Here is a 12,916-nt window from a genome sequence, read left to right as displayed (position 1 = left end):
AGTGGGAAACAGACAGTACGTTATTGGCTTTAGAGGGGGAAACAGACAGTACGATATTGGCTTTAGAGGGGAAAACAGACAGTACGATATTGGCTTTCGAGCGGGAAACAGACAGTACGATATTGGCTTTAGAGGGGGAAACAGACAGTACGATATTGGCTTTAGAGGGGAAAACAGACAGTACGATATCGGCTTTAGAGCGGGAAACAGACTTATTGTCCAAATACTTACGGACTGCACTACATACATCACATACAGGGAAATACCGGCTTCTATCGAATGAAGTTCCTCGAATCACGAGCACTCTTGGTGGAGTCACGGATGTGTGCGGTGCGTTTTGTCCCGAGAGCAGAAGGCAGTGAAGAGTAACGTGATTGAGCAGCATCAGATATGCTGCGTACGCCTCGTTAATCTGCATTAACCAGGCGGTCGGTGCAAATGTACGCCACGTGCACTGAGACTTCAGGCTCGGATTCAGTCAGAATAGAAAAGCCATTCAGTGACAGTGACACACTGTTTACCCGTGTGTGTGTGTGTGTGTGTGTGTGTGTGTGTGTGTGTGTGTGTGCGTGCGTGCATGCGCGTGTGTGTGTGTGTGCGTGTGAGTGTGTGTTAGTATGTGTGTGTGTGTGTATGTGTGTGTGTGAGTATGTGCGAGAGATACACCGGTCTGTGAAGAGTGTGTGTGATTCTTCTAACAAACCTTCCACACTAAGTGCTCCCTCTACATAGCAGCCTATGAATTAGATTAATATCATTATGCACGATCATATTTCCTCACCGTAAAAAGACTCTGAGAGCTGTATGCGCATTAATAATAAAGGCAGTTTATCACGGTGAAGATTGTCAACCGACTAAACGGGCTCGTTACCTATTGATCCGCGCACTAACAGGAGTGCTCTGATGGAGGAAGCGTATCGATTGGAATCCGAATCGATCACTAACCGAATCAGATCAATCTGTTTGGGTGCAGCGCTTCGTGGAAGCACCCCTATTCCCATCAGAGCGAGGGAGTCGGGCATATTAATCTGTCTCCGCGGGGCGTCGAGTCCCTTTCAGTCAAAACTCTCCCAACCGCTCATAAATTGACCTAAAATGGCCGCCGTGCCGAAACCCCGGAGCCGGCCCGTAAGACTAATTACTCCCGGGGAGGCGGACCAGCACAGCGCGAGGTTTTAACGGGGGGGGGGGGGGATCGCGTGGCGGAGCTGTGTAAGCGTGCCACGGTGAGGGGGGGGGCGGGGGGGGGGGGGTCACGCCACCGCCAGGGACGGAATGCGCTTTCTGTTTTCTTTTAGACCCGCTGTGGCGTCAGAGGCACGGCGGGCATGTTCCGCAGCGCTGCCGAATTCCTGCCCCTCCCTGGGGCGGGGGGCAGCGCGGGGGGGGGGGGGGGCGGTGTAGGGTAGCGGGGGGACAGCGGGGGGGGCGGTGTCACTCCACTCTTGCACGTGAGCATCGCCTGATTTTCCAAAACGGGGAACGGCGACACAAAACTGAGAAAACGACTTAGTAAGAAGCTGAGATCGAGGAGGGGGGGGGGGCGTCAAACGAGGACTCTGATTGGAGGGGAACGGAAAATTCGGACACGCCCACTGGTACATGACGACGTGAAATATAAATTCGAATCGTTTTCCAGGAAGTGGATGAAAAAAACAAAAACTTGCCCACTTGGTGTGAAAATACACAAGTGCTACACTTTTTCTTTTATGGAATATATACTTTAAAACATGTCTGTATGAAGAATTGACAAAATTTAGATTTTGTCTTAAGGACTGGGACTGGTGGTCACAGAAGCGGAGGCAGGCGTTCAAGGACAGCGATTACATGCTCTAATACAGGCTGCCCAACCCTGCTCCTGATGATCTACTGTCCTGTAGGTTTTCACTCCAGCTCGAACAAAGCTCACCTCATTCAACAGCTAGAGCAGGACAGCCCTGCTCTAGCTGCAGAATGAGGTGTGCTTTGTTAGGGTTGGAGTGAAAACCTACAGGATGGTAGATCTCCAGGAACAGGGTTGGGCAGCCCTGCTCTAGCTGTTGAATGAGGTGTGCTTTGTTAGGGTTGGAGTGAAAACCTACAGGATGGTAGATCTCCAGGAACAGGGTTGAGCAGCCCTGTTGAAATACACTTCAGCACTGAAAATGCATGCTTCTAAAAATGTCAGCACGAGTGAAGGAACCATCATGAAATGAAAGCTTTCGTGCAGAACCTACAGTTGGCCCCAATAAACCTGAACTGAATCCAGCTCTAAAGTGACTGTTGGATATGTGACCGTTTCCCTCAGCTGTTGCCTTAACCTGAAAAATGACTTTAAAAAACGCAGCCAAGGTAAACACATTGACATCGGCCATGGGCGGTTACATAAGCCCAGCCTTAAATAGCCTTAAAGAACAGTATGGTGTGCTGTGCGTCGCGTTGAGCGATAAACACGCATTTTGTATTTTATCTCTTCCTTCCTGCCCGGGACGGGGTGCACCGGGGGGGGGGGGCGTTTCGCGGGAATGGGTCGCCCGGCGGGGCGTGGCACGCGCCCCTGCTCATTGTTCGTCTCTGGAGTGAACGGGCAGACGGGGAACGCATCGCAGGAAACCCAAAGGCTAACAGGAAGAGGGCAGAATGTGTCCGTCTCTCCGTTTCCCTTTTCCAGAGAGAGGGAGAGAGCCGGGCAGTGTGGATAACGGATCTCTCTCCGCTGGCAGTCCACTCTGTTTTTTTATTTTGCTGGGTAGACTGCCAGCGACGTTTATTTTCTGATTAGCTGCCCGGGGAGGAGTTCTGTACCCCTGCACTGTCGCAACCGACTGGCTAAAGAGTGTGTTTGGGTGTGTGTGTGGATCAGTGTGAGTCAGTGCGTGTGTGTGTGTATGTGTGTGTGTGTGTGTATGTGTGTGTCTATACATGCATATGTGTGTGTATGCATGTATGTGTATGTGTGTGTGTGTGTGTGTGCTCATGGAAGAGTGGCTGTGTGTGTGCAGGCTTATGTGTGTGTGTGTGTGTATATACATGCATATGTGTGTGTATGCATGTATGTTTATGTGTGTGTGTGTGTGTGTGTGTGTGTATGGGTGTGTGTGCAGCTCAGTCCAGCTAGCTGAAGCCCTAGCCCTGATGGGATGCCACTGATGAAGAACCTAAATCCCCAGAACATGCTGACTCATTCCAGATATTTCTGTCTCATTCCACACCTGTTATGCCCTCCAACAGCACCGTGAGGCAGAATCTTCAGACGGCCGTTTGTTCTCCAGAATACTAAGTCTGTTCTAGAACTCCGGAGCTTTTTCCGTCGCCAGCAGCGATTGTGACATCAGCGTCAGAACGTTCGGTTACCGATCGAATTCCAATCACACGTTTGTTCCGAGCTCACGCACCTCGACGCCTTAAAGGGCTCCCTCTGGAACCGCACATTCTGTCCGCAGTGCCGCACGCCACCAGCGGGAAGCGCTGTGAAAACGACCCCCCCCCCTCCAGAGAGCACAGACCACACCCTGCCCACAGCTCTCTCATTCCCCTCACGGTCACACACGCTCTACCCTGCGCTCAATCAACGTGACGACCGCGAATGCGTTTCCGCACAGCGGCGTGTGAAACATTAAAATATTTGCCGTTAAATCAACCCCGGCACAGTACGTACGGTCCCTGCTGCACTCACACGTACTCAGTGAGAGCGGAATTAACCCGGGACATTTCACAACCGTAAAACACAGCTCTTGCTATTCAACAGGACCGCACCCTGAAGCACGCATGTGATTGATGAGCATTTCGCAAACGTCCGCGAAAACAAACAAGGCTAACTGAGCACAAACTGACATCTCCCTGTTGGCTAGTTGACCAGCAGCTGCACACCCATGCTAATCGCTGTCAAACAGAGGCTCCTGGGATGTGTTTTTAGAAGATCAATACTTGTCAGGTGTCATCGCACAGGGGGGCTGGAGGACCTCGGACACGAGCTAGAACTAACAGTGTGTTTCTATGGTGATTTCACGGGGATGTGATGCCACAGGTGCAGCCTGTGAAAGACAGACACACACACACGCTCCCCGTTCCGTAGCGCTCCTGATCACAGTAATCACAGCCTCTTGGTGCGCTTTTAATTCAGCGTCTCATGGACCAGGAGACCGGGGGTACTGGGTCTGTAGCAGGGCCCGGACCCCGGGGGGGGGGGCTGGTTCTGATAGTGACCTGACACGGGTTCACCATCTGTCACCAGGGCGTGACCCAGGCGACGGATGGGGGGGGGGACAGGGGCGGGGGGGAACAGCGGAGCCCTGGACACATACTCTAAATAGCCCCCGCCCCTCCCCCCGCTGTCCGGACCCCTCTCTCCCGTCTCCAGTGAAGAGGGCTGCATATGGACATGACCCCGGGACTATTTATACAGAGAGGAGAGAGAGAGAGAGAGAGAGAGGGGTCCAGGGCCCTGGGTGGGGGGGAGAGCTCTGTGGAAGCCGTGCTGCAGTACCCCATCATCCCCCCTAGATGGCGGTACAGAGTCAGGCTGGAGTGCTGGCACACCCAGTTTGGAGAGGGGACAAGCAGGCAGCGTCCGGGGGGGGGGGGGGGGGGGGGGTCATTCCCTCAAAGTTCACTCCGCTAATACCGCGAATAATAACCCCACCCAGCCATGCTCGGACACTCGTTTACAGCCCCCATCCAAGTTACGACACGACACTGTGAACAAGAACCCGAACGGCCGGCTATGAAAAAAAACACCGCAAGCGCACTCCATCGCGAGGAGGTCAGAGGTCAGGCTTCGGGAGGAGGGCGCTGGGGGCGCGGTGCGGGGCAGAGGAGCGGGGAGGTGAGGGGGTAACGGGCGGGAGCAGCTGCGGGACTCACCTCCAGTGTAGGTGGGGTCGCAGTGGTACCCTCCATTAGACGTGGAGCAGTTTGACCACAGGTCCGCACTGGCGGCGGAGGTGACGGACCAGGACTGCAGGGGGGGGGGGCACAGGCACAAACCGCACGGTTTTAAAAAAACAACCGTGACACACGGCCGAACACACGGTCAAATAGCAACTCCTTTCTCTACACGCTCATATTTCAGGATAACCTGGGAACAAAATGAGCAAATGTGCACATAACAAAGTTTCCAGTGAAAGATCGTAGCTAACCGAGTACATTCGGTCTGTGTTTGACTCACTTAGAGTGGATTTAACACTAAGTATGTTATTATTAACTTATTTTAATAAACAGCTATTTTTAAATAAAATAATGAAGTGCTGCTTCACTGGCAAAACATGACAATGCAATAGTTAGAAGTAAATATACAGATCTCACAGGTGGCTTTGCCCCAAGTCAAATTTGAATTTTAAAGCAAAATGTGCAATTATTAAACGATAAAAGAGTGCAAAACAATGGAAAAAAAAGAAGAAGAATACTCACACTAACTATAGTCGATACAAAGAGTAGGACCAGAGCAGCGATGTGCAGGATAATGATTCCGAGCAGTAGAAGCAGCATTTTTTCCAGGTAGATCTAAACGGAGCCGGGGAAATAAACACGTTCAGTTCGGAGCCGGTTGCGCGGTGTCAGTGCGCCTCGCAAATAGCTTCCAGCCAGATAATGCAACGGGGTGTGTCGCTCTGCGTCTGCAGTACCAGCGCTGCATGCCAGGGGGCGAGCGTCCTAAGCTTTATTTTCACCGTGGAATGTTTATTTCTGTTCCGAAGGAGAAAACGCTCGCTGCAAAGCTCGCGCTCAACTTTCTTGAAACATGCGAAGTGAATTGCAAAAACAATGGCCAAAAAAATGAATAAGACCCTATTCCAACATGATCGACGTAATGCTATATGTTCGTCAGTAATCCCGCAAAATGCAACTTTTCTATTAAAAATGTAGATATATGCTGTTTCTGTAGCCTAAATTTCAGTATTTTCTAACATTACGGCAGCATATTCTGTAATTTGAAAACATGTCGATTACAAAACTCCAAAAAAAACTGGAAAAACAGCCAAGTAATCAAACCACTGCTAGACATACGGCATCATTTATTATTATTTTTTTTTAAAGAAAGCTGAAAGAGCCAAACGGAAAACCTTCCACATCCGCGCACTTTTTTGCGGGCGCTAGCTATTACTCTGCCACAATGCGACCATTCAACCAATACCGCAGTTACTCAAAACTTTTAAAGCTCGCTCAGACCCGTATGACTGCTTTGTAAGCGATCCACTGACTAGACGACACTAAACCGTTGCATTGTGAAGTGTCACAAACGTTGAAAAATGAACACAATTTGTTTAAAAAGATTACGATAACAGTCGTTATGTTTAAAAGCATAGAAGCGTGTTTAAAAGCGTCACAAAACACGATGTATAATCTGTATATTCAGCAAGATCTAGAGCCTGGAACGTGTTTTTTTTTTTCGTTGGTACACACGCTGATATTTTAAGTGCAAGTTGAAACAAATTATGCACAATCACAATATCCGACCTTTAAACATTAAAGAGGAAAGCACATTCCTCGTCCTCCCGCGTGCTTTCCAACAGTAAATTAGGCGAAGCCGTTTAAATAGTGTGCCGTTGTTTTTCCTATTTGATGAAACAAATTTTTCGCAATAATAATAACAACAACAACAACTAACGGACAATATATCCAACTTACTCAATGCAATTGGAAACAATTCCACAACAAAAATGACAAGCAGATGCAAAATGCAGCAGAGCCTTCCCCAAAAAGTCCAACGGTAGTCCTGAGCCCAGAGTCCTCTGACTAGATTGGTGCCAGAAGTATCGCCGCAGTTATAAAGTGTCTCATTATGGAACAACAACGCCCCGCTTACGTCGCTACGTCAGGGCGCGCCCGTCTCTGACAGTTCGGCTCCCAATATATCCACAAAACACGGTGCGTAATGGTGCGGCAAGCCGTTACTCACACAGAACGTGCACACAAGTTCATTTATAGAACACTGTTTGGTTCTCATGGATACCAAAAAAAAAAAACGAAAACAACGAAATCCCCACTGGTAGTAGGTTTAATCGCTTTAATCTTTAATTGGTTTTTACAAACCCAGTTTGTCGCCAGGTTTTGTAAACTGCTGTTTAGCTACCCGCTTTTAGTAGTAAACATATATTTTTTGTAATTTTACTATAGGACTAAGGAATTTGTAAATACAGTCGTTGACTGCACACTTCAGAACCGATAATTCATTAATGATAATATAAATAATTATAGCAGAGTGGCATTTATGTGGCATACAATGGCATTTTAGTGGCATTTAGCAGTGGCCATACAGATTTAGACGCGTAGTAGACATTTGAGGAATCTCATCCTAATATTTTTAAAGCTACATATCCACCCCATGCTGAAAGCATGAGATCACATCGATGAAGTCACGCAGGGAATACCGCGCGGCAGATTGACCCGCGGTCCGCGCTCGCTGCGCCGTTATCCGTCCCGTAGTCCTGGGAACGAAGCGCAAGCACGTGGGCGTAGTGGTGATGGGGGGGGGTCTTCTCTTTCCTTCGCTGCGGTGCGCGTGACTCACCACATGTGTGAAAGTGCGGACGGGAATGCCCGGCTCGCCTCCTCCTGGGAGGCCCCACGGTATGCGCAGAATGCTGCAGGATAAAGAAACACCCTTTTCTCTCCACTCATACGAGAGAGGATGTCAAATAAAGGCGGAGTGGGTGAGAGAAGGGAGTGTCGAGATCCGCTGACTCCTCGACTGGAAGTCACGTCCGTTTCACACTGTCCGCGGTTCGCCAGTGACCTCCAAGTGCGCGCCTGCGGAGAATTTTTTATCGAGACCGACGCTGACGGAATTTCAGCAATGTTCTGAGGACGAGGGACGTCATTATTCTGGTGATTGTGCGAGGAAGTGTACTCGGCCACGTTCGCCCCTGAAACATGTTAAGGTTTTTTTGGGGGGGGGGGGGGGGGGGTTTATGGAGATGTGTTGTAATGCTAATTTCTCAAGATTTATACGGATTAAAAAGATTATCAAGATTGTTCAATATTCAAGACTACTCCATTCGTTTAAAAAATCTAATCACAAATTGGGATACGTTCTTTCAATTAAAAATTTGCTGCATCACAGAAATATATTTTTCTCTTGTACGTGCCATTAGATTTTGTCGAGGTTGTTTCGGGGTGATCAATGATTAATTACCTTTCACTGACTTCCCTGTACCAACCATATTACTGATTGCACAATTAACAGTTTGGGAGAATGTTTCATAGATGGTTAATCAAAGACTCCCCCCAAAACTGGCACTCTTACCTTGTTTTACCTTGGGGCGACATCGGCTCAGGCGGTAAGAGCAGTCGTCTGGCGGTCGGAGGGTTGCCGGTTCGATTCAGTTCGTTCTGAGCAAGACTTGCATGGCAGCCAACCGCCGTCGGTGTGTGAGTGTGTGTATGAATGGGTGAATGAGAAGCATCAATTGCACAGCACCTTTGGATAAAGGCGCTATATAAACAACCGTCGTTGGACAGCCTGGCCACCAGCTGTTCCCAGGTGTGGAAACACTCCAAAAATGGTTGGTTGGCATTTATATAGCGCTGTACAATTGATGCTTCTCATTCACCCATTCATACACACACTCACACACCGACGGCGGTTGGCTGCCATGCAAGGCGCCGACCAGCTCGTCAGGAGCATTTGGGGGTTGGGTGTCTTGCTCAGGGACACTTTGACACAGCCCGGCCAGGGGATTGAACCGGCAACCCTCCGACTGCCAGGCGACTGCTCTTACTGCCTGAGCCAATGAGATGACTGCTCTTACTGCCTGAGCCAATAAGACGACTGCTCTTACTGCCAGAGCCAATGAGACGACTGCTCTTACCGCCTGAGCCAATGAGACGACTGCTCTTACTGCCTGAGCCAATGAGACGACTGCTCTTACCGCCTGAGCCAATGAGACGACTGCTCTTACCGCCTGAGCCAATGAGACGACTGCTCTTACTGCCTGAGCCAATGAGACGACTGCTCTTACTGCCTGAGCCATGTCGCCACTCCAGTGAGAAGCCAATGACGTGAGTGCCGAACAAGAGCCTCTCAGCAGTCTGATCATGTCCTTTGTCCCGAGTCCACACTCTTTCATGTGTTCAGTTTCTATACGTTTGCACGCTTTTTGTAAATGTCAGCTTTATTTATACAGCGTAGGTTGAATTTTCAGCAGCCTTTCACAGCACCGGGCATCTTAAACACCCCCCCCCCAGCCCCACCCAGAGGAATCCCAAACAGACCCAGCGAGAGCATACAAACTCCACACAGGGCCTCATTGCTGTGAGTGTTATCTACTCCACCACCACATGGTATGTAGAGAGGAGTGCAATCTGTAGATGGAGAAATGAGTCATTTCATTGGGCATTTCATTTCACTGTCACTGGCCCTGTTGGAAACAGCTGGAGATCAGTGGACCTCTTAAACGCAGTGGTCCCACCCCAGTCTGGAGAGAACCCCAAACCCCTCCCGCCGGGCCGTGGGACTGTTATGACAGCAGCGGTATGAAGACACATCTTCTCTTTGGGTACTTAAATAAAAATCCGTTTCATTTGACCCGGGGAGGTCTACTGAGAACGTGCTTCTCTTTTCCCTGGGAGACATGCCAGGGAGAACAGTTGCAAGTGGGATGAGAGAAAGAGAGAGAGAAAGAGAGAGGGAGAGAGAGAGAGACACAATAAGATCCGCACCGCTCTTGGGCCCTTGAGCAAGGCCCTTAACCCTGCATTGCTCCAGGGTGGATTGTCCTCTGCTTAATCTAATCAACTGTAAGTTGCTTTGGATAAAAGCGTCAGCTAAACAACATAATATTATTATTATTATATTATTATTATTACTATTATTATTATTATTATTATTATTATTATTAAGGGTCTTGCTCAAGGGTTCTATGACAGGGTTTTTTTAGGGACTTTATATCTCCAGATGCAGGTCAGCAGGCCTGTACGCCCACCCGCCACTGAAATCTAGCGCTAGGCTACCCTGGATCGAGCGTTAGCGTCAGGCCTGAGATGGGATCTCCAGAGCTGGGCGCCGTAGCGTGAGTGTGCAGTATCCCACAGACAGCAGGAGGGAGATCCCGTCTCCGGCCTGACCCTAGCGCTAGGCTACCCTGCTGGATCGAGCGTTATAGCGTCAGGCAGGCCAGAGACGGGATCTCCAGAGCTGGGCGCCGTAGCGTGAGTGTGCAGTATCAGCAGGAGGGAGGTCCAGATGACCAGCCTGACAAAGGCTCTGTTCTACCCTCTGAATGCCTGCCTTTATCCTGCCGGTGTGGGGCGGGGGTGGCGGGGAAGGGGGGGGCCATTTTGAAGTCCATTTCGAAGTCTATTTCTTACATTCAGAGTTGGCTGTGGAGCTGGCCGTTTGGGGGACATTACCTCGGGAGGTAGGAGTGATTGTCTGGCGGTTGGAGGGTTTCTGGTTCGGTGTGTTGAAGTGTTCCTGAGCAAGACACCCAACCCCCAATTGCTCCTGATGAGCTGGTTGGTCCCTTTGCATTGTAGTTATGTGTGAGTGTGCGGGTGTGCCATAGGGACCCTGTACACGTTGTTAGGGTCACTCATCCCTGGGCCTCACTGTTCACCTGTGTGACCGCACCTACATTATTAAGCCCTGTCCACACCAAGAACTATAACAATAATCATAACAACGTGAACATCCACACCAAGAACTATAACTATAACTCCAACGACAACCATGTGAGCATCCACACCAAGAACTATAACTATAACTACAATGACAACCATGTGAACATCCACACCAAGAACTATAACTATAATCATAACAACGTGAACATCCACACCAAGAACTATAACTATAACTACAACGACAACCATGTGAGCATCCACACCAAGAACTATAACTATAACTATACCAGTAACGATAATGATAACAACAACCATGTCAGCATCCACACCAAGAACTGTAACTATAATCATAACAACGTGAACATCCACACCAAGAACTATAACTATAACTACAACGACAACCATGTGACCATCCACATCAAGAACTATAACTATAACAATAACTGTAACTACAATGACAACCATGTGAACATCCACACCAAGAACTATAACTATAACTACAACGACAACCATGTGAGCATCCACAGCAAGAACTATAACTCTAACTATAACTATACCAGTAAGGATAATGATAACAACAACCATGTGAGCATCCACACCAAGAACTATAACTATAACAATCACTATAACTACAACCATGTGAGCATCCACAGCAAGAACTATAACTCTAACTATAACTATAACTATACCAGTAAGGATAATGATAACAACAACCATGTGAGCATCCACATCAAGAACTATAACTATAACAATCACTATAATGATAACCATAACAACAACGACAACCATGTGAGCATCCACAGCAAGAACTATAACTCTAACTATAACTATAACTATTCCAGTAACGATAATGATAACAACAACCATGTAAGCATCCACACCAAGAACTATAACTATAACAATCACTATAACGATAACCATAACAACAACGACAACCATGTGAGCATCCGCGCTGTTGAACGCTAGCGTTCTGTAAATAGTCTCTCGGCTATGTCATCTTCCATTTTCAACGTGCCACCCTGTAAATTTGGATTGATTGAGATTGGCTGTTAGTGTTTCTATCTTTCATGCAGCTGGGAAAAATAAATTGTCTGAAAGTGATCCCAACGATATCGTTCAACACTGGCGTTGTTATAGTTGTGGTGTCGACTCCACCATCCACTTGAGTTAGAGAGATTTTAAAAACATTTATAGTTATAGCTGCAGTTATTGTTCTTGGAGTGGATGGGCACTTATTTACGGAGGTACGTTTCAAATTTCCCAAATGTACCCTGAAAGTACAGCATTGTTCTCTAGGTACAAAGTAATAAAAGGTACAAATCAATGATATATTTCTGACTAGGTGTACAAGTTTATCTACCTATTGGGTACCGCCCCAGTGACAAGCATTTGTACACTTTCAGGCACCTTTTTGTGCCTTTATTTCTGACAGTGCGTAATTCAGATTGTGACATCACGGGGTGGGGGGGGGGGGGGGTTTCCTCTTCCTTCCTGCAGCTGCAGACGGAACACGGCGAGGGGTTCCGGAACACGGCGGGGAAACGCTCTTGGCAGACACGGCGGCCAGGATAAGCCGCGCGCGCGTGTGTGTGTGTGTGTGATGACGGGAGACGTCGCCATGGCGATTTGGGCGGGCGCCTCATTCCGGTGGCGGCAGCGGGGGGGGGGACGTGGTGCGGGAGGGGGGGGGGGACGGGGGGGCGTCAGACGTCCTCTTGTCACATCCCGGTGTGGGCGTGTCACGCTGTGGAGCCTCAGGACGAGGCCAGCCAGACGCTTATCTCATTACGGAGGACAACATTATTAAACCAGCGGGTCGCTCTGCCAGGCTGCTCTCCGCAGTGGCACTGAGTATGACATCATTAAGCCAGCGGGTCGCTGTGCTGTGGCCCTGTGGATGCTACCCCGGGAGAGCAGGGCTGTCAAGCACTGCGTGTGTTTTATCCCTTTCGATTACTGCCGCTGCAGGCCGTTAGCTTTAAAGTGCCTCAGGGCCTGGCCTCCCCTCACGGGCAGAGGGAACGGCTGCTGAGCTCACCCCGAGGCCGGCTATGGAGCGGGACGGCCATATCGATTGCGATTTCACCCACACTGATATCCTGAATTGTCCACTTCTCCGTCAATACATCTTTTTTTTATTTTATTATTATTGTCGTATTTTTGTTTGTCGTGTGTGTCGCAGTTTTGGATTGAGGCGGGCGTGTCCCGGGGGAGAGGCCAGGTGTGATTGGCTGGCGCTGCTGCCCCACCGGAACCCCCCGCCGGGTCGTCTCAGTTTACCGCGGCTCAGCCCGTTAACCCCGTCAGAACCCCCCGGTGGGGTCGCTACGGCGACCTGGACAGCCCTCACTCTAAAAGTGGCGGAAGCGTGCGACAT

The 12,916-nt window shown here is 49.2% G+C and overlaps 1 protein-coding gene across 1 annotated transcript in view; it reads right to left on the bottom strand.

The window, feature by feature from the left end:
• The window catches only part of pmp22b (peripheral myelin protein 22b), a 13,984-nt gene extending 7,229 nt beyond the window's left edge, over positions 1 to 6,755 (bottom strand). Inside the window, exons 1-3 of the mRNA XM_061231843.1 lie at positions 6,607 to 6,755; positions 5,389 to 5,481; positions 4,843 to 4,936 (exon numbers count right to left, since the gene is read on the bottom strand). Of these exons, the coding sequence (XP_061087827.1) occupies positions 4,843 to 4,936; positions 5,389 to 5,466 (172 nt within the window). The 5' untranslated portion in view covers positions 5,467 to 5,481; positions 6,607 to 6,755. The remainder of the gene's footprint in view (positions 1 to 4,842; positions 4,937 to 5,388; positions 5,482 to 6,606) is intronic.
• Between the last annotated feature and the right edge of the window lie 6,161 nt (positions 6,756 to 12,916).

The sequence above is a fragment of the Conger conger genome, chromosome 2 (assembly GCF_963514075.1).
Source record: "Conger conger chromosome 2, fConCon1.1, whole genome shotgun sequence".
Classification (NCBI taxonomy): domain Eukaryota; kingdom Metazoa; phylum Chordata; class Actinopteri; order Anguilliformes; family Congridae; genus Conger; species Conger conger.
Note: the sequence above shows the minus strand (reverse complement) of the source record. Positions and strands in the feature narration are given on the sequence as shown.